This window comes from Suricata suricatta, chromosome 6 (genome assembly GCF_006229205.1).
Source record: "Suricata suricatta isolate VVHF042 chromosome 6, meerkat_22Aug2017_6uvM2_HiC, whole genome shotgun sequence".
NCBI classification, from domain to species: Eukaryota; Metazoa; Chordata; class Mammalia; order Carnivora; family Herpestidae; genus Suricata; species Suricata suricatta.
Window position 1 is genome coordinate 16,270,759 of NC_043705.1, and position 26,549 is coordinate 16,297,307.

The window sequence follows — 26,549 nt, forward strand, 5'->3', positions numbered from 1 at the left end:
GCTAGTATTCTTATTATTGTGATTCTAAATTCCAGTTCAGATATCTTGGTTGTATCTGTGTTGACTAAGTGCCTGGCTGTCATTTATTCCTGTTCTTTCTTTTGGGATGAACTCCTTCATTACATCATTTTGAAGGAAGAAAAGGAATTAATAAAAGTAAAAATTAAAATATTAAGAACAACACAAAAAGATAAAATAAAGGATGCTAGATCCTAGGTGGCTTTGGCTGGGTTGTTGAAAGAAGTTTGATAGGTTAGAGAAAAAAAGGGAAAGACAAGAAAAGAGAAAAAAGGAAAACGTTTGAAAACTTAAATGAATATAATAGAATAAAATGAAAGTAAAATACAATTCAAAAATTTACAGAAAAGTAAAAAATATAGTTAAAAAAATTAAGAACCTTTTTAATAAAAATGGAAAATGAAATTTTTTTCTCTATATGCAAGAAAAAAATTGCATAGGTGGACCAGTGAACAGAATGAAATACGATTGAAATTACATCCATTTTCCCGTAGAAGCTGAATTATGAAGCACTTTATGGTACATAAACTAAGCACGCTGAGACACTTGTGTTTCTCCTCAAGAGCGCAGTTGGGCCAGTTGGGCGGCGCACAGTGTAACGGCTCCGTTCTCCACTAGATGGCGCTGCTTAGCTCAATGGCATGGATTGTGGTGCATGTAGGCATGGATGCGCATGCACGGGAGGGGTGAAAATGGCATCACCCAGCTACCCAGTCTAGCATCAAGATTCTGTGCTCTCCAAGACTGGTAATTAACCACCCCTCCTTTTTCTCTGGCTTCCATTCACTCCCCATTTCTACATTGTCCATGACCAATCCATCAGGATGCCATGCAGCACCTCCCTCCTGAGTTTTATCTCTGATGGGTCTCTGTTTCCCAACCTCTCACTTCTGAGGGGCTTTGACCCAGTCAGACCCTCTGGGGGAAGGTCTGGCTGAGCAATGGCTGGGTGCCTGCCTGCCTGCCCCCAGGAATGTTGGGGAGAATGCAGCCAGGCACCAGCCCACCCCAGAAAAAGTTTGTGTGATCATGCAGCAGCATTTCAGGGACTGTAGTAAACCACAACACACATCCAGCACCAGACTTCACCCTTAACGTCCTTATTCCAGCACCCGTGAGTATGGCTGTTCCCTGGGGTCCACTGGGACCCTTGTGTGTGGGAAGGCCACATAGCCTCTACCCAATGTCCCTCCCAGCAGGGGAACTGCCTCTCCCCGTGTGGTTTAAGAACCCCACCCACTCTCTGCTCCTAGGGATTCGCCCTTCCCAAACCAGAGCACGGCCAGGTGCCAAGCTGTGGTTTCAGACTCTGCACTCCCTGTTTATAGAGTCTTAATGGAAGTTAAACCTTCTCCTTCCTCCCTTTTTTGTTCACTCCCTGGTGGCTGTTTCCCCCACTTTCTCTCCAGCTTCCTTGTGTGTGTGGGGCGGGGGGAGCTTTACCCATAGCCTCCCTGTCCCCATCCTCTCTCCACAAACAAAAACAGCTCCTTGACCCCCGTGGCTTCTCTCTCCCCCAGTTCACCCCTCAGTGCCATGTACCTGCCAAGTTCTGTGGTTCAGGTTGCACAGATTGTTGTGGGTTTTTTTATTTATTTACTTTTTTTAATGTTTTATTTATTTTTGATACAGAGACAGAGCATGAGAGGGGGAGAGGCAGAGAGAGAAGGAGACAGAACCGGAAGCAGGCTCCAGGCTCTGAGCTAGCTGTCAGCACAGAGCCTGACACGGGGCTCGAACCCACGAACGTGAGATCTGACCTGAGCCGAAGCCGGAAACTTAACCGACTGAGCCACCCAGGCACCCCACAGATTGTTGTGTTAATCCTCAAATCAGTTTTCTAGGTGTGCAGGATGGCTTAGTGTTGACCTGGCTGCTTTTCAGGGAAGAGAGACACAAAACTTCCATGCTGTTCTGCCATCTTGGCCCCACTCTGAGCATTTGACTCTTGATTTCACTCAGGTTATGATCCCAAGGTCATGGAATAGCACCTGCGTCAGGATCCAGGCTGAGCAGGGAGACTGGTAGGGATTCCCTCTCTCAAAGAAAAAGAAAAAAATCTTAATAGGTTATTTTCATATTTTTTGGTTGAAAATACTCTCTAAATTCACTTGTGGTCTCCAGTTATGGGTAATCAGAAGTGTACTACTTAATTTTCAGTCATTTGGGAATATTAATCTCACTGTGGACAGAACATATTCTAAATTACAATCTTCTGAAAGTTGTGGAGAATGGTCTGGCCTCGCATATGAGCAATTTGGCTAAATGTTCCATCAATACCACGTAAAACATCTATTTTAGACTTTTCTGATGAAACATTCTGTATACCAAGGGCTGTGCTGTCTAAATCTTCTAAATATTTACTGATTCTCCTTTGCTCTATCAGTTCCCAGGAGAGTTCTGCTAAAATCTCCCATTATTATGAATTTGTCTATTTTTCATTTAGTTCTATTGATTGTTGCTTTACATAAATTTGTAGTTGTTGTCAGGTGCATACACATGCGCAATGGCTGTCATCTTCCAGGTGAACTGAGCCTTTTATGATTATGAACATTCTATCTACAGTAATGGCTCTTGTGCCAAAGTCTACTTTGCCTGATAAAAGTATTGCTAGGTCAGCTTTCCTGTGATTAGTCAATGTAGTATAATTCTCCCTCTTTTAAATTTATCCATTCTATACCTTACATTTAAGCTATATCCCTTATGAGTGGTATACTGTTTAGTTTTTCATGTAATATTTGTCTCCAAGGACAGTATTTAGTCCATTCATATTTAAAGCAATTGGTGGTATAATGGCTTGAAATCTTTACATGCTGGTATTTTGTACTTGTTCTATTTGATGTTATTCACGCTCTTTTTCTTAGGTTAGTCTAATCATTTGTCATTCCATTTCCCCTGCTCTATTACCTTCGTACTCATTTTTACTCATTTAGAAATAACACAAATCGGTCCTTTAACAACTTCAAATAATGGAACATACTTTTAAGCATTTAAACTCTATCCATCCCCTTATCTTTTCTATTCTTGTTCCTTTGTTTTTGTCAAGAATTTAAATTCTATGTATATTTTAGATGAGATTGGGCGCGTTCAGGGTGGTATGGCCGTAGACAAACTCTATGTATATTTTAAAACCAACAAAATTTTTGAGTGTTGTTTTCTACAGTCAACAACTATTTATATTTTAGTCAAATATTTATTTCTGTTGCTGTTTATTCTCCTGTTTTTATTTGGGATCGTTTTCCTTCTGAACACCTTAAAGTATTTTTTCTTAATTTAGGTTCACCATGACAAACTAGTCTCCTAGTTTTTGTTGGTCTGAAAAGTCTTAGGTCACTGTCACTTACGAAGAACATTTTTGGTGCAGACAGAGCCTGCGGTTGGCAGTTCTATTCTTTCAGGACTTTAAGGATGCTCTCCTGCTGCTGCAAAGTCATCTATCCGTCTTCCTGCTGCTCCTAGGCACGCCCGGTCTCCCTCCACCCCATCTTCTTCAGGTTTCCTTTGCTTTTTGGCAATTCTACTACAGTGAACCTAGGTATGTTTGACTTGGTATTTATTCCTAGAGTTCCTAAATATTCTTGAATTTATGAATTGCTACTTCACTGTTAAGAGAATTCTCATTTAGTATCTCTTCCAATACTGCATTCTCTCCCATTCTTTTTCTGAGGGGGTGCTAGAGGCTTCCAAAAACATATAGGTTTCCCTGCTTTCCGAAAGTTGGTAGTCAGCCATTTGTTAGGAAAAACTACATTAGTATCGATTTTTGCTAAACAAATCCAGAGAAGATTTTTGCTATTCTGAAAACCATTACCATACAAATGTAGGTCTTGTGTAAAAGCGAAGTAGCCTACTGCTAACTGTGGGAAAGCTGGGAATACTCTTTGCTTTGTACCATTTCTACTTAAGACAAGTTTCACAGCAATGCTCTACTTTTGGATAGCTGGGGAAATGTGTCATGAAAACCTAATTCCCATTTTGAGGTGTTAGGGGATGGGGGCCTTTGGGAGGAGAAAGGTCATCAAGCTGAGCTCTCCTAAATGGGATTACTGCCCTTATAAAAGAGGCTCAACAGTGCTCCCTGACCCCTCTACCACATGAGGACTCCCCAAAAAGGTAGCCGTTTATGAGCTGGGAAGCAGGCCTCCCTGACTATACCTGGACCCTGATCTTGGCCTTCCAGCCTCCAGAAGTGCAAGACACCAATTTCTGTGATTTGTTAGGTCTGTGGTATATAGTTATGGGAGCCCAAAGAGACTCAGTCAGGGTCCAAGCTCCTGTCCTCTCTCTCACGTGTCACTCATGTTGTTTGCTATTTTTCCCATTCTCTTTTTCTCCCCTCTGCTTCAGTTTGTATGCTTTTTATTGACTTGAGTTCACACATCCTTCGTTTTGCTATCCGATCTGCTGTTAATTCAACTTTTACATTCTTACATTTCACTTAAAATCTCTCTCAGTTCCAGAATTTCTAGATCATTTGACAGATTCTAATTCTCCATCACATCACTTCTGTTCTAGAACAGAGTGATAGCAATTGTTTCAAACTTGGCATCTGCTGACTCTAAAATCTAGATTACCTGTTGAGTTGTACTGAGCAAATGCTTGGACATAAACAAGCATCCCTTAGTGAAGAAAGACAAGTGGTTAATATACGTAAGAAAAGATGCTCCAAGTAAGTCATCAGGGATATGAAAACTGAAGCCTCAAAGTGACACTATTTCAGACCCACCAAACTGGAAAAAATTAAAACATGCGATAATAGCCAAGTGCTGGACACCATATGAAGAATAACAGTTACACACCACTCTGGGGAACTCAAGAGTCGTACAAGCACTTTGAAAAGTAATTTGGCCTTATTTAGCAAAGCAGAAGAAACCAGTGAACCAGACTCTACTTTTCCACAGAAATACTAGAGAAGCTCGGACATAGACAAAACTTTTCAGAGTTGTCTTATTCTAAGTTAAAGGAAAAAAGCCATCAGAAAAGAACTGAGTAAATTGTGCTATGTTCATCTGTTTTATAAAGCAGTAAAAATGAACTATAGCTACTTGCCTCAAAACAGCTAAATCTCAAAACCAATTTTGAGTGGTATAAAGTAGACAGCAGAAGGATTCAAGGGAATGATTCCATCCACATAAAGTTGAAAAACACACCAAAGAAAAGCAAAACCAAGGGAGAATAAACCAAGTCTGGGCGTGTACTCACCCCTGGAGAGGATGCAGTGGAGAAAAGGCACAAAGAAGGCTTCCAGAACACTGATCGTGCTCCGTTTCGTAAAATAGAAAGGGGGAGGGGGTGTATAAGAATCTTCTTTCCTTCTCTCTTTGGACTGTTAGGATCTATTGGTTTTAAAAAGCAGTTATTAAAAAAGAAAGGAGAAGAAAGCTCGGCAAAAACAGACCGAGTCGTTGCCTCTGGCTGAGGACTGGCTGAGGTCACTGGTGGTTTTTATTTTCTGTGTTAGACGGAGCCACGAAGTTCGTATGTGTTTACAATAAGCAAGCAGAACGACAAGCAGAAAAATAATAACAAAAGCCAATTATGTCAGGTTACGTTGCCTTGTAAAACGGCAATTCTGTAAGACTGGAAACACGCTAGGTCTAAAACGCAGAAGACAAGCCTTGAAATGCCTTGAATTTTTCACCAAATACATGGCATGAATAATGATCACACACGCGCACAAAAATCAGAGGTTAGAGAAAGAAATCCTCTGTGCTGCCAGGTGCTCTGGGTTAAAGCCTCCTCAGTCAAGTGAGTGTAATCTTTATTTTGCCTGAGCCGCCTATAAATCCAGAGAGGAGATGTAAACACGCATACGCTAGACTAAACAGCGGCTAAGAAGTGGCCACTACTTACTCTCCCGCTCACACATACCATGCAAGTCTGTGGGAAAAACTTACAACGAAACTAAGGAACTCAAGTCCAGTTTTCTGAAAATAACCCAGAGCTGACAAGTCAGTAGGAGGGCCTGGATGGTTTCAAGACACAGTTTTTAACCAAGACTTGGACCTCCAACTGTTTTCTTAAACAAAGATTTACATCCCATCCTTGGCTAAATTACTTATAAATTAATCAAATTAATTACCCTGAGTGGATAAGCAGGAGACTGGACAAGATAGTGCTGATGTCAGCCAATGAAGCCTGTGTTCTTTTAACTAAATATATTAGAGCTTAGTTTTAAACAGATCTACTGTGCACAAATATGGTAAGGGACCCGCATCCTACCCAAAATCTTAGTTCTGTTTCCTGTCCTGGGAACAAGCGGACCTAGTTTTAATTTATCTGACATCATGAAAATGTTAAATTTTCTACATGAAGAAATTCCTACCTCTTTATTTCTCAGAAGGAGTAACTTTTAGTCTAACTACACAGTTGTTTTCTAAGGTGGTAAGACAAATGTATTCTTTAGAAAACCAAAATTGAAGTGACAATCTTGAGAATCTGTCGAACAACGAAACCTTTGGTTTAAAAATATGTCTGTAGTGTATCTTCATGGAGACGAGGGCAAAAATAATTTCCCCTTAGATGTCTAACACTCAGAATTCTGTGCTACACATTGTACCCATGACAGCAAATCCAGAATGTCTGGGCATCACTTCCTTAGTTAGGACCTAGTTATGTGGGGGCTTTTTTGGTTGGGGTTTTGTTTGTTTGTTTGTTTTTTAACAGTTGTCGCCTCCTCAAGTTAGCAAAGAACAACAACAATTTATAGCTCGGAAACACCGACTTTCATGGGAATCAGAAGAAAAGGTATTTTTTTTCCTAAATCATTAGAAGAGTTTTGTTTTTTTTTAATTCACAAATTGACTGTACTGGGTCACCTTTGAGTAATGGAAATCTGTTTAAACATTCTTTTGGCAATAGGCACCCCCAGCATTAGATCTTATTTCCAAGCTTTACCAGCTGGGTTTTGTCATTAACATTTATTAACAATCTAAGATATGGCCTTCCCCGTCTAATACGTACTACACAAATGTTTTGTATGGCCCTCCAGAGGGTTCTGCTGTGACAAATTACTGGCAGGGATTAGAGCCCCGTGGCTATTCACCAGAGGCAATGTAAAATTAACATGGTACTAATCCAATTTAAACAAGAAGTTGCACAAACAGTCCTCTGAACAAAAGCAGATAGAGGATTCCAATTTTATATTCAAACACAATAAATGTGTTTTTAATAAAAAGTCCTAGAGAAAAAAATGGTACTTTCACACATATGAATTGTGCCTATTTGATGAAGCTATTAGTTTTAACCCTGCAAGAAGAGTTAATGGCAGAGTCCAATTCGGTACAATCGTGGCAAAGGCTTATTACATGTGCTCTTACAGTACCGAACCCCCAATGTCGTCTGGTGGAACACTGGTGATTCCTAGGGACCTAAAAGTTGTCTACAGTGTTGTTTCCAAAGCAGAAAGTTAGTGGCATAAGGAAGAGAATCAGCCTGTAAGGAAGATCATTGCATTCAAAAAATGAGACTCTTTTCCTGGAGAAATAGTTTAGGGTTGAATTCTAAATTTAACGCTTTCTTTCCTTGATACACAAAATAACTCAAAGGGAACATCTGACTTTTGTGATGGCCTCTGTCTTACTAGGAACCAACAGCCAATTTATCTGCCAATGCTTTTTAGGCAAGGGGGTAGAAAATACATAGGACGAAATGGTAAATGTCAAAGAATGCATTAAATGGGGAGATCCAGAAGGCAACGAAAGGCTGCAGGGATGCATATGACAGGAAGCAGAGGTAAGTGGGTCGGGAGACATTGCCGTGATTAACGGTCATTCACCTCTCCAAAGGAAATGCCCTCCTCAGCGCTCACACTTTCCCACCCTTGCATTGCTGGCTCCGGTCATGTCCTGGGACTCAGCACCACCCCGAGTCTGAGCCTTCACTGTGTGACTTGCCCGAGGACAGGCACCGTCTTCTACTTCTTCCCCGTCTCTTCTCCCTACTTTGGCATCATGACTGGAGCTTCTCCTCGCTCGAAATTCCTTCAATTCTCATTATGCGAGCTAGTCTAACAGTCAGTGATGCCACTTTCCTTGCTAAGATGTGCCAAACCTATGACTTGTGCCTTGATACCTTGTCAAAAATCCCTAACACCTTCCAGAGCTTTCTTCTCCTTGAAATTCTTTCATTATTAACCTGATACCAGCATAAAAGGGAAACAGCCCAGACCCAGGTCCAGTGGCTCTAATCCTCACTCTCTCACTCATGACCTGTGTGACCCAGTGCACCTTCCTTAACTTCCCTAAGTCTCAGTTTCTTTCACCTAGAAAATGGAAATTCAATTACCTGCTCTACTGCGACCTTGGTTGGAATGGAAATGACAAGGGGCGAGAGCCTGTCATCACCATCACCCTTGTTCTCTCAGGCCTCCTCTGCAAACCTCCGAATGCTCAGTTTGATCTGCCACAGCTTCAATTCTCACCTCTGCAAGGAGTCCTTCACCTGTTCTGAAGGCCAGTCGTCCACCCAACTCCAGCGCCACATTCCTGAATGCTTGCTGCATTTCCTTCTGCAGAAGTCGCGAGGCCCATGTTCCCAAGCCCCCTCTGCTCCCCGTCTCACCGTACTTCCGTGGCGGACACTTTGCAGACACCCAGGCTTCAGCCTTTGCCATCATCTACTTTGCATTACAATCAGGTAAAAACGGGGCTATGCGCCATCTACCAAAACCATGTTTTTGGGTTTTCCCCCTCAAGAATCCGTGGGGCACGTTCCCACTTCAGTTCCGGGCCTGATTGCCTGAAGCCCTCTAAACCTGGCCCTCCGGTGTTGTCCGAGTCTATTATGTACAGCATTTCCCTCACTGCTTTCTTAACTCACAACCCACTCACCAGAGGTCTATCTCGAATACCTCCTCTTCCACGATGCCCTACTTCAGTGCACTTTCCCTTCCTGACTCCTCGGGATGGTTCTTGTCATGGCTCTTACTCTTAAATATAAATGTTACATTTATAATTTTCCTCCCTCTTAGTAAGTCTTTCCCTCAGGGAGCTTACAATTTAAGTTTTACAAATACCAACAAGTATCTAGGGCAGTACTTTGAGTACAGGAGGCCCCAAGTACACTCATCCATCCTTAGTCCCATGAACATTTTATTTTCACTCCATGTAATATTATGCTTACAATCTCACCTCTTCTACGAGTTCCGTTAAGGCAAGCCATTCTATTTATTCTCATGTGGTCTTGTACATACTTGTCTTTGAGGGCAGTAGGCACTTAGTACAAGACCACAGAGATGTTTAATAGCATTTGATGGTCATGCAGACAGACAAAAAAAAAAAAATACAGTTTTGAAAGACCCTATGTGCCAAATTTCACTCAGAATAAACTGACCATTAAAGTAGGGCAAATGTTTGAAGTGTGAGGCCAAGTAGATTGGATTCTGAAGAAAAACCTTGCTCACATTTTGTTTGATCTTAATCATTTGAGCAAATTACAGCCCAAAATAAGATTAATTTCTCCTGAGGCTTATGGCATTTGTTATTGAGTAGTAGGGAGAAGAAGAAAGAAATCTAAGAAGAATTTAGGAAACCACTATCACTTTTTAAAGTTTTTGTAAAATTATGCAAAAATGCTCTGTGACTCCTTTCCTTAATAAATGACTAGCTCTTTTAGGAATAACATTTGAAATTAGCTGTTCAATTGGAGGACATGTCAAATTTTTCCAGTTATTCTGAAATTTCTTTTCGGAAAGTTACCTTCAATGAAAAGACAATACAAAGAGGAAAAAAAAATGGCCATTTTGTAACTTAAAGTAAAAGAAACCATTCCCAATTTCTCCTAGGCAGGAGGACAGTTGACAAATTAAAAAAGAATAAAAAGGACCTAAAAGGTAATTTTTTTATGAAGATAAAAAATCTTTTAAAGGCAGTCCCTCTATTCCTAATCCTGAAAATAGCCCTGGAGATTCAAATGTCCACGTATGAGCCTAACAGCTATTGCCAAATATGCGTGCTCGTAAAGAATCGAGGGAAAAAGACATAAAAAGAAGACTCCATCAACGCCATCAGCCGCATACCTGTTTAAGTCTGGCAAGTTCTTTCAGAGCTCGTCCCCACTGCTGCTTGTAATGCAGTTTAGACTTCGTTGCGGATTCCAACTTCCTTTCAAGTTCAACCTAACAGTGATTAAAATCGTATCAAGTGAAACACTACACCGCTGTGTACAATCACTGAAAGATAATATATACAAAGAGTCTGGCTTAAGAAAAGAGTTTATACAGTGTAACATACGACATCATCTAAAACTGTTACATAATTTAGTATAAATATTATGGCACATGAACATTTTCTTGTTTAAAGTATAGTCGTATTTTTACTGCCTAACAGCCTATACTGAAAGGAACGGAATCAGTCTTAACCTCCAGACAGTTACTACAAATGTATTAAAACGTGTATGGAGTGCAAAACATTCATTTTTTACAAAAAGCAGTCCTTCCTGTTAGCATCCCGGTGGGGCTGGCGCTCCACCTCTGAGACGGCCCGTGCGTCCTTCCGGGGCCTCCCGTGCCAAGGAACCTGACCTCCCAACCCCAGAGCTAGCAGAGGCGCTCGGCTAACCCTAACCTGGCAGGGAGCGGAGAATGCGGAGAGCGCCGAGAGGTTTTACCAGAGAGCAGTTTACCGAGAGAGAGTGGAGGGGAAACTGTTATGGGAATGTTAAAATAAACCTGAGAGCAGGAAAAATAACGCTCCTCCTAACACTCATCTCACTTTGATTTTCTACTTTTCCTCGTATGTATAAAGAAAAACATGAAAGTGATTCCATTAAAAAAATGGTTATTTATACTTGCAGCAGGCAATCTGTTGTGCATGAACTGAAGCCAACTTGGCGGTGCTCTGGAATGTATGCTCTGTTTCCAACCAAGTACCAAACAAATTCATGAAGCCAACAGACAGTTTTACTTTTTAAGTGATAATGTAATAATCTGCCTGAATTACAGTAAAATACTGTGACTCTAAACTGGTCTAAGTTTTTTATATCAAGTCTAGTTTTTCCCATACACACAACTCCTTGTGTTTTGCAGGAACATCAAACCAAAGGCACTGTCCCAAAATTTAAACTTCAGAAAACGTATATGAAAATAAAAGGAAAGGAAAAGCAGATTGCCAAATTCCCTTCACAAAAGACCAGAATAGTCTCTGCAGTAATATATGAACTTACGCAGTCATGGTCTTCTCTGCTTTACAAAGCCCTGGTGCTTGGATGTAAAGGTGCTGACATTTCACAACTAGACTTACACGTCTTAAGTCGAATAAATACTCAGCTTATCAAAGGTGACCTCTTTTACTTGTGCCCCAAAGATTTATACATATTACTTGGTAATTTAACAGTAGGGCATAAGTCAGAGGAATAGCAGAAATCTTTTTCTAGTGCTAGGATAAAAGGATAGTATCTAATTGTAAAAGCAATTGTGTCCATGGGTCTTGGAGAAGGTCTGGTAGCCTGGCTTGGCAAGAAGGGTTAGGAAAGGATGAACCCAGAGGGATCAAGTATATTCTGTGGACTGAGTCAATGGAAAAGGCTGGATAGGTTTTATCAGTTTTGCCATGATTATCAAAATCACATTTACAGAGTTATTCACACTTAAATGAAAAAAAAAAAACTATGGTTTGCAAATTTCAGATACAAACCCTACTTTTCAACCATATTCCTATGACCTAATCAGTGATACCTTTTTATTTATTTATTTTTTTACGAATATAGGTGCCTCTGTGATTCTAAAGAAACACAAGGACCCAGTTCCCAGGAGCACACACACGACTAAAGATCTCACGGAACTGCAGGGCATTCAAAGCCCTTGGGTTGAGACTCTTCTTGTGAGTAGATCTGAGGTGTGGGCAAGCCTTTCACGTCTATCATGAATCAAGTTCCAGATTTCTGACGTGAGAACTCACCTCAGGATCCAGAGTCCATTCCGAGGCCAGTGCAGGGAGAGCATAAACCCGTGGTTACTGGTTCTCCATCTCCCTGTTTCTATGCCCACAACTCTCAGTCTCTGCTCAACAGATGGCACTACATCTGTCTCTGATCTGTATTACCTACTTGCAGTCTGCCACAGGGAACTCGAGAGATTTCTCCCTGGCAGAACCTGGCAGTTTATTCTTTTCTGTTCCTACTGCCCTTTCCTTAGCCCACATTCTCATCTTCTGTAGTCTCCTCAGCCTCCAAGCTTTTCTGTCTGCAAACCCCACAAACCACTGTCAGGTCAGTTTACCCTCACGATGCCGCTGCTGCTATTTGCCTGCAGTCTTGAACTACACGCCTCTGCCTGTTCTAAGGTGTTTCAGAATTGAACTTCTGCCCCACTTACTGCACCTGCTTCCTTGGTATTCCTCAACAGAAAACCCTCTCCACAAGCCCATGGGCTGGTGCCCTTTGGACCACCCCCTTCGCCCAGTTCACTTCCTAAGCCGGTCACTTTTATTATCTGACTTAAAACTACTCTTTTCTAAACTGCAGAGGGTTTCTGTCATATTCCCTGGTACTTATTTGATCACACACAGTCAGTCTTATTACCAACTCTTTAAAAAGTGTGGTCCCAAAAGGATCATGTACTTTTCCTCCTGTATTTCCCTTTGCCTTAAGACAGGGGTGGACGGGTGGTACCTGCCGAATAATCCTAAATACATAAATTTTGGCATATATCTTCAACTTCAGTCTGCTCTCCTAAATTGATAGTTTTCCTTTTTCATTTACTTAAAAACCTAATTATTTTAAGGTCTTCTGAGAGACACTTCTAGCTAAAAGCAAATCATAAACTATTATCAACTTTCTAAAGAAAGGAATGAAGAATGACATTTGCTAAAACCGTGTCTTACTTTTATACCATTTCAGTGAAAATGGAAGTATTTCTGTTAAGCCAAAGAGTACAGGTAGTCAGCAAAGACAAAGCTCTCGCTTACACCTAACCAGAAATCATACACTGACTGAGATGCTTTTTCACTTAAGTCTTTCCGTGTGCTTGTCTTTGTTCTTACTTACCGGTAAGAAATAAGATTCTGCCCTCTTCTGGCTCCACACAAAATTTACCGACAATTTTCACCGGAGCTAAGGTTTGTTTTACTAAACACTTAAACATGCTGGGTGAATTCCGCAGGTCCGATACAGAGGCAGATTGATCATTCATTTTTCCCCCTTGCCCTTTCCAAGTTTATGGCTCTGTTTACATTTTTGATATGTTGAGTGATTTTTATCCTTTTGGTAGAAGTACAAAAACGGGATTTAAAGATCACTCAAAATGTACTTCTATGGTAGAGAGTTATCAAGTTTGTATTCACAGAAGAGAAGGTTCTAATTTTGAGGGGCGTGGTCTCTAAGGGTCAATAAGGACACTCTCTGCCGCTGACGTCATAGCGCCCGTGTGAAGGGCTGACACCTTCTTGCACGGCAGCTAACTCTGGAAGATGCCACAGAATTCACAGTTAGAAACAGGGAAAGAGTCGAATACTCCGTTTTCATCAAAAGAGGGGTTATGGAGCGCACGGGTGGCTCAGTCAGTTGGGAGACTGACTTTGTCATGGTTCATGGGTTCGAGCCTCACCTCAGATTCTGTGCTGACAGTGTGGAGCATGCTTGGGAGTCTTTCCCTCCAATTAGGTAAAATCAACATTTTTTCTTTAAGAGGGTTAAAAATGTCCCACGGGATTCAAGTTCATTGACAGAGAAATGAGAAGGCCAAAGAACCAAATGGAGAAACGAAAAGATTTTCCAGGTATGTAAGAAGCCGAATCCACAAGGCCGGACAGTTAAGTGCACATGGGGATACCTGCTTCAACCACCGCCCCCCCCAGTTGTTTTACTGCACTCTTATTATCGCCTACTTTTCTACGTATTATCCACCCTTTCTGTCTCTTAAATAGCTTTTCTACTTCCTCTAACTCTTTTATGGTCCACTCATCCCCTCCTCTCTCAAAGCTGAATTTCTTCTTGCTCTCAATTGCTTATCCTTGATCTAAAAATACTCAGGGGCACCTGGGAGGCTTGGTCAGTTGCAAGTCGGACTCTTGGAATATAGGTCATGATTCCAGGGTGGTGGGATCAAGCCCCATGTCAGGCTCGGCCTTGGGCTTGGAGCCGGAGAGTCTCTTTCTCCCTCTGCCCCTCCCCGGCTCTATCAAAAAATATATATGTATATATTCAGAGATTTTCCCACTACCACGTAAGTTTTAAATCATGTGAAGCCCTTGGTTTTTCCTTGTTTTCCTTTCAATGCCAGAGTTTTATAACCCTCTGCAATTTCACTTCTTCAAAGTTAATTATCTTTACCTGCAACACACAGGCCCTTCTTCCTCCATTCTAGACTTGCCTGTCCTCAGGACCTCGATTTCTTTATTCTCCAAAGCCCTCCTCTTCTTAGCACTACACTAGACTGTTTTTATTATGTCTCGGGGTCTTTTTAGCCTCCTTCTCTGACTCTTGCTTTTTGTCCCTGAGGCTGTAGTTCATGCCAACTCTTCTGGCTGTCCTTCCTACACACACCTTAAGCCATTCCCTATAAATATAAGGTGGTTAGTTTATTCCAGGGATTACAAATCTGTATTTCTACCCCTCTGCTCTCTTACTATATTTGCCTATTTAAAAAAAAAAAAAAAACCACATTTATTTAATTTTGAGGTGGGGAGAGTGAGAGAGTACACATCCCCAGCAGATCCGAGCTGTCAGCTCAGAGCCTGACTCAGGGGTCAAACTCATGAACTGTGGGATCATGACCTGAGCTAAAATCAAGAGTCGCACACTTAGCTGACTGAGGCAGCCAAGCACCCTGTCTGTACTTCCCATTTTCAACCTGTCAGTGCATTTCTCCACTTTGGCTTTTCATGCTGGAGTCTCAAATGTAACCTGCCTAGGACCATAATTCTCTACAACTTTCACCTCTTCAAAAAGTTCTTCCTGAAAATTCTTCACTCCTCTTAACATCCATTACGCCAATGTAATACACTGGTGAGTAATCTCTGACTTTTCTTACCAGATGAAATATGAATTCTTTAATTTTGCATCTAAGGTCCTCCCCACATATAGCCAAAAATTACCTGAATTACCAGCATTCTCTTGTCAACCCTGTTATTTTCAAACAACTAACACAATAATTAAACCCCAAGTTCTAGTCAAGCTATTACCCAAATATGCAACAGACTTTCTAACCTCTCTCATTCTCTTGAATACCTCTTCTTAGAATACCCTCCCACACACATTCACCTATTAATGTGCCCTTCAGATTTCATATCTAGTCTCCCTTCTTCATTCTACCTCATGTGCTGATTTCAGTAGAAGTGGCTTTGTCTCCCCTCTGTGTTCTAAGCATTTAGTAAGACAGACTTAGATGGTACCAGCCAGCATCGGTCATCTGCCTTTCACTTTATCTGGGTAAGTTCCCTGCCTCTTTGTGGGACTTGCCATTTGACTCTCTCTTGAATGTTTTTTAATCATTCAGACTAGCATTTAGCACAGCGCCCAGGGGCATACATCTTTGCTGGATAATGAAAAACCACTTGTGTCCATTAGCATCCTGCCAGGAAACTGGTTAGACAAGTAATGGGAAAGCCTAAATGCTAGAGAGGACAGGATAAGGCAGCCAGTGGTGGGCAGCAGCTGCCAGGCCCTACGTCTCGGGGGCAGGAGGGACCAGAAGAGGGAGTACGAGGGAACAGTTCTTCCTACCAGGAACCTGGAAATGAAACTGTTCAGCGCAGTAGGGACGGCCCAAGGCAAGCTGGAGAGAAGGGATGTCTGGTGGGAGAGGAAACCAGAAAAAAGCACACCTACTAACAGAGAAGTCAGGGAAGCACACGGACAGAGAAGAACGAACTAGCCTTCCTAACTAGCCCCTGCCAGTCTGCTGCTAGTGCCCCTCGTGGTTCCATCTGCAGTGGAAAGGGGCAAGGAAGCTGTCACTAGAGCGCTTAGCGGAAAATGATAGGCAATGGCTGACACCATTCAATCCTGTACCTTCTGAACATTACTGTCTTGTTTATGACCTGTGACATTTCTTGGGTAGGCTCTATCTTTTTAATAATACCTAAAAAACATTAATGATAAGATGCAAGAGCACATACTGTGAGACTAAACATTACAGGTTTTGGACGTTACTCATATTTTAATACCTAGAAGCAGAAGATTGTTCCCATCTGTGGAGAATCACCATATAAATAGAGGCAGGCCCTGGCCTCCAACCACAAGAAACAAAATAGGCGGACAGCCCTTCTTCTGGGCTCAGAGGAGAGGGTAGGCTTGGGATTGAAATGAGTCTCCTAGCTGGAGCACTCACTCTAAAGGGAAGTGAGTAATATGCAGACAACATTCCCAACAGCAAAAATGAGTGTTGAACACAGAAATCAGGGCACCAGGCAGTGACAGCACCAAAGGTAACCAGAAAGACGACCGTTTTGGGACAGGACAGGCCATGCTGTGCTTCCCCTGGTTCTTGCTCTTATTTTGAAAGTTGTTCTTGAGCTTTCCTGAGAGTTCTGTGGATTCCTTAATTCCTAGAGTTAGGCACTTCTGCTTTTTGGAACCAATGACTCTAACTAGTATACGCTGTAGCTGATAGAAGCTAAGAAATTCAAGTACTGACAATGTCATGTGTCTCAAATGGTATACTTACTTGGTATCAAAATACCACAGTGAAATGTCAGTATGTTTTATATTCAAATAGCACCTACTGATTACATTACCAGAATTAGTTAAACTGCCATAAATGGACATGGGTACCTTTTCCAAGTTGAGTATATTTATTTCAGACTGTAGACGGATTTCTGGTTTGTTGCTTTGCTGATCCTTGAACTGATGGAACTCTTTTTCCAACATCTTATACTTGTTTTCAGCATCATTAAGCTATATTAAAAAAAAAAAAAAGGATTACAGCTGTTTAAAGAGACTGCAAAGCTCAATGCTACAGAATTAGTCATTTTTTTCTTATTGTAAAGCTTGTTTATGGTAGAAGACTTAGAAAATCCATAAAGCATAATGAGGAAATTAAGATATCTAGTAATCTTAAAAATTTAGCAAGTCAACTAATTAACGATATACAAAAACTTTTTAAGAGTATGACATGTGTCTTAAAACTAGGATCATGAGAACACTTTTGTTAAATTTTAGTCTGCAAATGAAAGTCACTTTTAGAAATACTGTTATTATACACTTAAGATGTCAGGTGTTAAGAGACTACTGTGTACATTGGATAGACCAGCTAATGACAATGAAAATTTAAAACTTGATTTTAGAGCAGTATTTATCATTCTTACAATTTGAAATTTTAAGAATTTCATAATCCAAATACTATTACAAGTTAAAGTCATCTCAAGATGACTCGGCGCGGCCCCTTCGCTGTTGTGGCTCTGACATCGGAGGGTCCCGGAGGCGCGGCCTGGCCGTGCCCGGGACCTGGTCAGTGGCAGAGACACGAACAGGCCACAGGCTTATTCATCCCCTCCAAGAATGTTCTGATGAAAGCAGGCAACAGGTTTTCAATTTAACTAAAACAAAGACTTAGCTTGACTCAGCACTCTCTATATAAACTGCCCTAAGAACAGTTTCAAAACTACCAAAACACAACAAAAAGCCAAACAGGATATAAAAATGTTCCCTCCAAATCTGGAACTCTTTTCTTTTAGATGCAAACACAGACAAAGATGCCTTCCAGAACACTGTGACTAACAATCATGAAATAAACCCGTTTTATCTCCTTACTAAGACAGAAGACTTAATGGAATCTGAAAGGCTGAGAAAATCTGTGGGAAAAAATGGAACTTAAATTATCAATAATCAATTCTTATTTCATGCTAGTGAGCACAAATAATTCAAATTAGGGTTTATCTAGCATCTTTAGGTAATAAGGTACTCTATTACATAAAAATTCTTCCTATGACTGAAGTTTACCTCTTTGAATATCCAAACACTGATTTTTCATTTTGAATAAAAACCTTTCTCAAGCATTTCTCTCATTTTATTTCTAGTTTAAACAAAAGCTAACAGACTTAAAATATGGTATTTTTTCCTCCAGAGACATTTATCATAAATTTGTCATGATTCATCCTATCATATGATCTTATTTTTTTTGAGAGAGAGACAGTCATAGTGCAAGCAGGGGACCACATATTGAGAAGGAGACACAGAATCCAAAGCAGGCTCTAAGCTCTGAGCTATCAGCACAGAGGCTCAGGTGGGGCTTGAACCCATGAACTGTGAGATTATGACCTGAGCCAAAGGTGGATGCTTAACCAACTGAACCACCCAAGAGCCCCAGAGACATTATCATAAACAATTACTGTGCGTAAAATCAGGTAGCACAGATGTAAGCTTTAAGGCACACTACGCTCTTTTTCTTTTTCTAAATGGTCCAGAAATGATACTGATTATTTGAATTGTGTTAACTGCTTTTATATATTAGAATATAGATACTTACCTTCATCACCTTTCACTGATATATGTCTCCTTGATCTTTCTACCTGTCTAGTTAGAATTCCATGTTGAGTATAGGTCACCTGGTTCTGAATTAGTGCCCAGAATATTTTCATATGTGTGTGTGTGTGTGTGTGTGTGTGTGTGTGAGAGAGAGAATGTATACATATATATATGTATATCATGTGAAATGTTCAGTTATGGGCTTATCAATGTCAGCATCCCAGAAACTTGTGCTGCCCCCACAGCAACCTCCCTGCTCGCAGGCTAGGTTTTTCCCCAGATCTCAGATTGTTTTAGGAGGGCCTGGGGTCATTTTTCCAAAATACCAGTTCTTGCCACAAAGGTTCTTCCCCCGACAGCTGACTGTGGGAGTCTGGGACAAACGAAATGGGACGGTTTCTGAAGCCACGGGCAGCAATACAATTGTTTAGTACAAAGTCAGTCCCGAGCTTGGAGGAAGTCCCTCCCTGGAGGGCTAGGACATGGAAGAGACGCCTGCAAAGGAGCCTGAGGGGTGGAGCATGAGAGGGCAAGCAGGAGAACAGGGCTAAGGAAGGGGAGCGAAGAGTATGCACAAAGAGAAGCACAACGGAGTTGGAGCTGTCAGGACATGTGATTAAGAGGGGGAGTCAGAGCCATCAGCCACTGGTGGCTTTGCTGACAAGTGGCTGGAGCCACGGGGACGGGGTGTGGGGCGGGAGAGGCCGACAGGTGAGCGTAAGCTGAGGAGCACGGATGATTCGCTGTGAACCGGCGTTCCTAACTGAAACTGGTCCAGGGCCACGTGCACAAGGTGTTGGCCAAAAGGCAATTTATCAAGGAAAAAATGTGGCATTACCTGAAATATAGTTCAGTCTTGTGCGAATAATGAACGACAAGGGAAGGAAGATGATTGCAGCGCAGTGTTTAGCTTTGATTTAGGAAAACAAGAGCCAACTCAAAGTGTATCGCACTCGCGGTGCGATCCGTACGGTCCATAGTCCAAACCCCTCCGAACTGCTCTACCTTCTTAGCAAACTCTTTCTGGCACACAAACCCCAGGCGATGACGGCGGCTAATCCCACCTGCTGCTGCAGCCGACGTTTGTCCTCTTCCAGCTGCTTCGCCTTCAGCCTCTCTAGTTCTACTTGGTGCGCGCAGTCTTCCCGGGCCCTGCGGATGGCGTCCTGAAGTTCCTGCAGGTTCCGTTCACGTTCTGATTTCAGTTCCTTCCTTTCTCTTTGAACCTGAAAACAAGTGCATCTTTAGGAGGCCGGCTTACAGGCTCGGCTACGGTATGCTGCTCAGCATTCTATCCTCCTGTACACAGAGGTCCCCGATAGTCACAAATTTATTTTAATCTCTTTTTGCATTATTAGAGTTCATGTTGCAGCACAATGAAATTATACATTTAAAAAATTTTAATTTATTTACACTTGAGAGTGCACAAGCGTGTGAGCAGGGGAGGGGCAGAGAGGCAGGCGTAGAGAGAACCCCAAGCGGGCTCTGCACTGACAGCACTCAGGACTTGAACCCACGGTGCTAGTCCATCATCATTTAATCCTGAATTACAAAGTACAGAGCTTATTTAAATTCAATTGAAAAGGCCCTCATCACTTAAAATTCCTCTTTGAGTAAAACCCACTATATTATCTAAGGAAATATACCCAAGTTCCTTTATTTCTTCAGAAATTTCTTCGATTCTGCCTAATCACATAGAAGCTAATAGAACCTTCATATTGGAAAGAAATATATTTAAGGTCAAACATCTAAATCAACTGAGAAACTCCAGAAAAATGTAGGAGGAGAAGGTCAGAGTGAAATGCTAAGAAAAATTTTAAGAAACACGTTTTGTTAGTGAAGGGGCATACAAATTTAATGTGGAGGAAATTCTAATTATTTGAAATGACTTGTGTACTAATTGAAATAAACATTTACGGTAAAATTTATGAATACCTAACAAAAACGCTACCTAGGCATAGAATTAACAGAAGTTTCCATCCATCCTTGGGATCCACCCTTTAATGGGCAGCCAGGAGGTACACTCCCTGGTTACTGGGAATGTCGTCTGAATTCTAGGCCCCTCGGCCTGTGCTGCGTTTGCTCTCTGCTCCCGGCAGCGCAGCTATCCATCCCCCACCTCCTGGTTAATGTCCTTCCGCACACGGCCGCAGTCAGCCAAGGCTGGCCGGCCGGCTCGGAGCCATTTCAAATCCCAAACACTCTGCTATGTATTCCTCACTTTCTGACATGTCAAAGATGCTTTCCTCTGCTGAGCAGCAGTTTTCTCCACCACGCCTATAAGACAATTTCCAGGAAATGTTTTATAAAATGCATTTCATAACAGCATGTACCTCGTACATGGGTTCTGGGAAATAAAGACATATGACAGATGAACACAGTTACCTCCGACTCTGCAATGATAAGCTGCTGCTCTCGCTTTTCTAAGTCAATTAGGGTTTTTTGAAGTTTTCCTTCTAGGACAGTATATTCAGCCACCTAAAATACAATAAGAGAAATATTACCTTTTCCCCAAGTTCAAAACCCAAACAAATCCAACAATGCACACATTATAACTTCCTGAAACACAAGACCTGGGAATAGGAAAATCATGGATTATATCCACCAAGTCCAAGCAGAAATTCCTTCTAGTACTCGGAGGGCACCCATCTCGCTTCTGCTTGGGTATCTCTAGTGATGTTCAGTTTGCTGCAGAAGCTCCTTCTCCCACTGGGCAGTCAGGCTGCTAGTAAAATCTTAGGTTTAGTCGAAACGAAGCTCCTTAAAATCTGCCTTCGTCACACTCCAGTATTGCTGTGACGCCCCCTCCCGCACAGATACTCCTTCCCGGCAGCGCATCCCGATGCCAGATCGGCTCGCTGGTCATGTGCAGGTCAGTTCTCCTACGGGTTCAGGTCCGATCCTTTCCTACACCTCCAGTATCTGAGTTCATAACTGCTTCTGATGCGAGACTCCCTGCTTAGGCCCCAAGCCCAGCACCCCAATTGCAGTGGGCCTCAAATAGTTGAAGGACAGAGCAGAACTTAAGTCCCATTCAGAGTAAAACGCCTGTCAGCTTCGCCTACATAAGACGGAGGACTCCCATGGTTTTCTGTCCTTCGTTTCTAACCGATTACTTTTCCTGGGACTTCCTGAACCAACTTCTTTGTCCTCACCAACGAGTTTCCATCCTAACCTTCTCTTTCCCACAGTCAGTAAGACCTTGCTTTAATGCTCCTGCATTTTATTTCTGCCCCTTAGACACAAGGAAAAAAATCTATCTTCATATATTTGGTCTGGCGATAGCCATCGTACATCCTCTTACTCGGTTTTCTTCTCCAAGATAAACACAAGTTTCAGCTGTTATTCACAGATTAATTACAATTTCCACCTCCTCTAACATCTTGGATCTAATCTAGAGTCTAGATTCTAGATTAAGTCTTTTGAAAAAACGTGGTACCCAGATGTGATCTCACTACTTCATAGGCCCAAGGAAGTCCACTGCCGAGGATGAGGACAACATGCCTATTGAGTTAGTCTAAACCTGTACTTGCATTTCAGGATCCTAATCACAGTTTGTTCTGTCAAAGGAAATCCCCAAGGCTTTTATCTTAAACCTGGGATAACTGTTACAACGTACCTATTGTCCTAAAGACTGTTTTGACTACAGAATTTGACACTGGTCCTTGTCAAATGTGAGTTCAATGACTTAGGCCCAGCACGCCAGCAGTCATGATCCATTACGTACACATTCTGTTCAATCTACCACCCACTTTTCATTTATCTCAAAAAAATGTTGCGTGCCCTACCTCCTTAAAAAGTCTTACAGAGGTAAGTAAACAGAATGATGGGTCAGTATTCGATTGTTCTTCCTCTCACAACCCAAATACGTGGGTTCCCAGAGCTGTTTCAGGAGGTCTCTCCTCTCCTACCTGACCCCTGGGGAAGGGCTGAACTACCTGCCATCACATACAGTAGGAACTCCCGAATCCAGACTGCAGAGTCAAAACTCCCTCCAGAGATACTCTCTCTCTCTCTCTCTCTCTCTCTCACACACACACACAACACACACACACACACACACACACACACACACACACACAAACCCCTCCAGTATTCCTTATAATCTCCAACTCAAAAATGGGTAAAAACCTGAAATCATAATTAAGTAACAAATGCCTATTGAATACCTAGCAGATGTGGGTAAAATAAAGTCCTGTGAACCTATATTTGAGGGAAGGTAAACTATGAACATAGAAGTGGATATTTATCATAATCCTAAGTAAATTCTCGGATGAAAACAAGCCAGATGAGCATATAGTTAGCGCCTGGAGGCAGAAGGCGGCCTATTTAAAACACAATGATCCGAGAAGGGCTCACTCAGATTATTCTGAACAGAAAGCAGAGAGCACCTCTAACAGAAGAGTATTCTATAAATTCTGAAGGTGGCATGTCTGAGGAACCAAAGGGAGGCCAGCTTGGTGAGAGCAGACTCTGGAAACAGACTGAGATCACAAAGGAAGCTAGGAGATAGAATAAAACTCCTGTTTCTTACCAGATGATCTATGTGCAGTGAGGAGTACGAAGGTTCTAAGCAGAGGAGTACGTAATCTGACTTTTGGTTTCGAAGTCTCCCCGTTGGCAGATACGGATTTAACAAGCTACCGAGTCAGGAAAGAGGAAGGAATTCTGAGTTAAGGAGGAGCTGTAGTTATCTAGGAGAGCGATCATGACGGTTTAAATGAATCAAAGTAGTCAAGAAGGTGGCTGAAAGCGGTTCGTTTCCAGAATCCACATTCAATAGTCAAGAGAACTTGGTAACAAACTAGATGTGGAATGAAACAGAGTCAAGGGTAACTTGCCTTGTAGTATGAGGAGCTGAGGAAAAGGCATTGCTATTTATTAAGATGTGGAATCAACAAGAACAAATGCATACGAGAGGGAGACACAGAGCTTGTTTCTAGACATGTTCCCTTCGATTTTCACAAGACTAATTCAAATACCCACTTACTAGACAGACAGACCTCATATTCCTTTTTTTTTTTTTTTTTTTTTTTTTTTTTTAGTATTTATTTAGTTTGAGAGAGTGAGCACGTTAGCAGGGGGGAGAGAGGGAGAGAGAGAATCCTAAGCAGGGTCTACACTGTTTGCACAGAGCCCAAGGTGGGGCTCGAGCTCATGAACTGTGAGACCATGATCTGAGCCGAAATCAAGAGTCAGATATTTAACCGACACAGCCGCGTAGGTAACCTTCATATTTCATTTTCTAAGCAACATTATTATAAATGAGGAGATAGTCAATTCAAGATGAAATGGTAGGAGAAATTGTGTACGATGGTAACTGAAATGATAATTATCAAAATGACAACCAACCAAAAACTACTTAGGTTTACTCTTAGGAGTAACTTAACTACTTAGGAAAACTCTTCAAATGCATTTAAAAAGTAGTTCAATGATAAAGTCCTCTTGCCTTAAAAGCTAAACAACAAATTATAAAATTTAAATATTGTATAGCTCATTCAGATTCAATTACTAAAGGATACCTCAGAACTGTAAGTCCAACTTAATATGAAAGTCCCATTTAAGGAAAACTAGTAAATTGTTTAAGTATGTGTGAGGGCCTCTAGTTTTCACATTTTGGTTATTTGAACATTTTTTAAGAACAGATGCTTTGGAGGAGTCCTGTTATCTTTTTCTTTTTTTCAGATTTTTAACTCACTGGTTTCTCGAACGTTTAATGGTTGAGAATTAAGGGAGATAAAATTGGAGCAGCTATTTTAAAGTCAAAGGCCTGGGACTTCTGCTTGGTCTACTCCGACAAGACTCCCCGCCCTCCTCTACAAACACAAATGCAACGACTCACACCAAACAACCGTGTTTACTCACTGCAGAATGGGCAGCGCCGGACCATCGCCCCTGACAGCAGAGACGAACGAGGCCAGCCCTGCAGTAACGCCAGCACCTTCCAGACTAAGGCTCAGCGAAGGGGAGGTGGGTGGTGAGGAGAGGCGAGGAGAGAGGTGTGCAGAGGGTGAGCACTGGGGAGCCGCAGGGTAGTCCCCTCCAGTCTGAGGTAACCCCGGGGGGCTGGGTAATTTACCGCTGCAAAGCTCCCAGATGAGCACTCCCAGAGCGCAGTCCAGTCTGAGAACAGTGCACTTTCCTCTGGTCTGAGGGGAGAGACGGTCACTAGCTAGGCCTCCATATATACCTACTACACAGCCCACGGCTCCGGGCTCTTCTCAGGTTGCCCTGGCAAAACGAAAAAGGACCAAACTCACCCCAAATAACCTGACACACCAAGATCCAGCAATCAACAATGTAAACTTCACAGTTTCTGGCACCTAACAAAAAATTACCAGTCATTCAAAGTAATAGAAAAATGTCCTCTATAACCAGTTGAAAAAAACAATAGAAAGAGACCTCAAAATAATACAGATGTTGGAATTAGTAGGTAACATGTTGTAAATATATTCCAGATACTCAAGAATGTAAAGGAAAACATGAATATGATGAGAAGTGCTTAAAAAAAGGAAAAGGCCCAAATGAAGCTTCTAGAGATGAAAAATACACTGTATATACTGAAACATTGTGCTGAATTGGATTCATGGCAAACCAGACCCTTCAGAAGAACAGATGGTGAACCTGAAGTCACAGCAATAAAAGATATCCAAATAAAGCACTGAGAGGAAAATAAAAAGACTTAAAAAATAATTCAACATCAAGCAGTACAATACATGCACACTGGACTCTAACCAGGAGAGGAGAGAGAGACACAGGAAAAAATGTTAAGCAATAAAATCCCAAAATGTTCCAAGCTTGATGAAATCCTAGAACCAAAGAAGCTCGAAGACTCCAAGCAGGGTGAACACACACACACACACACACACACACACACACAGAATCACAAAGCCCATCAAATTCCTAATGCTGAAAACTAGTGATTAAAAAAAAAATGTTAAACCAAGAGACCAAAAGAGACCTTAAAGAGAGGGGGCCAACATAACAAGGCCAGCAGATTTTCCATGAAGAACAAAACAAGCCAAATGCAATGTAACAACTTTAAAGACTGAAACAAAAATTTTCCACCCAGAAACCTATACCCAGTGAAAATAGATTTATTTCAAAATGAGGGAGAGACAAACACTTCTTCAAACATAAACTGACAGCTCATATTGCCATCAGGTCCATACTACAAGAAATGCCATTTATGTGGTTACTAATAGAAGCTACTGCATCCAAGTTTTATTTCTTTAAAATCTAACTCTTAAAAACAAAAATGTATTTTAGGATAATTTACTTAGAAGCAAAATCTAGGATGGTATCAACACAAAGAACACACACTGGATGTATACTGTTGTCAACTTCTTACACTACAGGTGAAATGGTACAATAGCATTAGTAGTAGTCATAGTAGTCGTAGCAGCAGCAGCAGCAGCAGTGTGCTAATAAGTTAAAGCCACGTATTTTAAACCTTAAAGCAACCCTCCCCAAAAAGCGATCCAACAGAGACATTACTAATAAGTCAACAGTAAAAATAAAATGGGATCATAAGTAAATGAATCCAAAAGAAAACAGGAAAGACAAAACAAAACACAACACTAAGAAAAAGCACCCGGGGTGGCTCAATCGAGTCAGGGTCTGACTTGGGTTCAGGTCATGATCTCCCAGTTTGTGGGTTTGCACCCCGTGCTGGGCTCTTTACTGACAGCTCAGAGCCTGGAGCCTGCTTCAGATTCTGTGTCTCCCTCTCTCTTTGCCCCTCACCGACTAGTTCTCTCTCTCTCTCAAAAAATAAACATTAAAAAAAATTTTTTAACAAGAAATTATGGAAGAAATGGAAAATCAAAAGCAAAACAGATTTAAACTCAAGCATATCAAAAAAACAAGTTAAAAAACCCAAGTGTGCCTCTTACATGTAAATGGTTGATCGAAGACCTGAAAATAACTTTCAAACTATTCTAATCGGCACCCTGCTCCAGTCTCTCGGTGGAGAGGGGTAACCCGTCCTAGCCCTGGTTCTCTTCACCCACTTGTAGCCGTGTCATTAACCCTGGTGTTGAGAGTTCAATTTCAATATTTACTCCAGGATTAAATTCTTAAAAATAGCTTCTATGTTCTTGATGTTTTATTAACAGATTAAAATGTGC

At 41.6% G+C, this 26,549-nt stretch overlaps 1 protein-coding gene and 1 long non-coding RNA gene across 4 annotated transcripts in view; one reads left to right on the plus strand and one right to left on the minus strand.

Annotated features, from left to right (window-relative positions):
* Positions 1-26,549, minus strand: part of CEP120 (centrosomal protein 120) — a 70,844-nt gene that overhangs the window by 12,313 nt on the left and 31,982 nt on the right. For both annotated transcript variants that reach the window (XM_029941771.1, XM_029941770.1), the window contains exons 16-19: positions 20,806-20,898; positions 19,485-19,646; positions 16,729-16,851; positions 10,037-10,135 (exon numbers count right to left, since the gene is read on the minus strand). In XM_029941771.1, the coding sequence (XP_029797631.1) occupies positions 10,037-10,135; positions 16,729-16,851; positions 19,485-19,646; positions 20,806-20,898 (477 nt within the window). The remainder of the gene's footprint in view (positions 1-10,036; positions 10,136-16,728; positions 16,852-19,484; positions 19,647-20,805; positions 20,899-26,549) is intronic.
* Positions 6,632-24,384, plus strand: LOC115294071. Of its 2 annotated transcripts, none has more exons than XR_003909716.1 (4): positions 6,632-6,765; positions 8,384-8,655; positions 11,725-11,837; positions 24,291-24,384. It is a non-coding gene; the product is annotated as an uncharacterized LOC115294071 (long non-coding RNA). The 2 variants fall into 2 exon arrangements; XR_003909715.1 differs by lacking the exon at positions 24,291-24,384 and adding an exon at positions 13,643-13,673.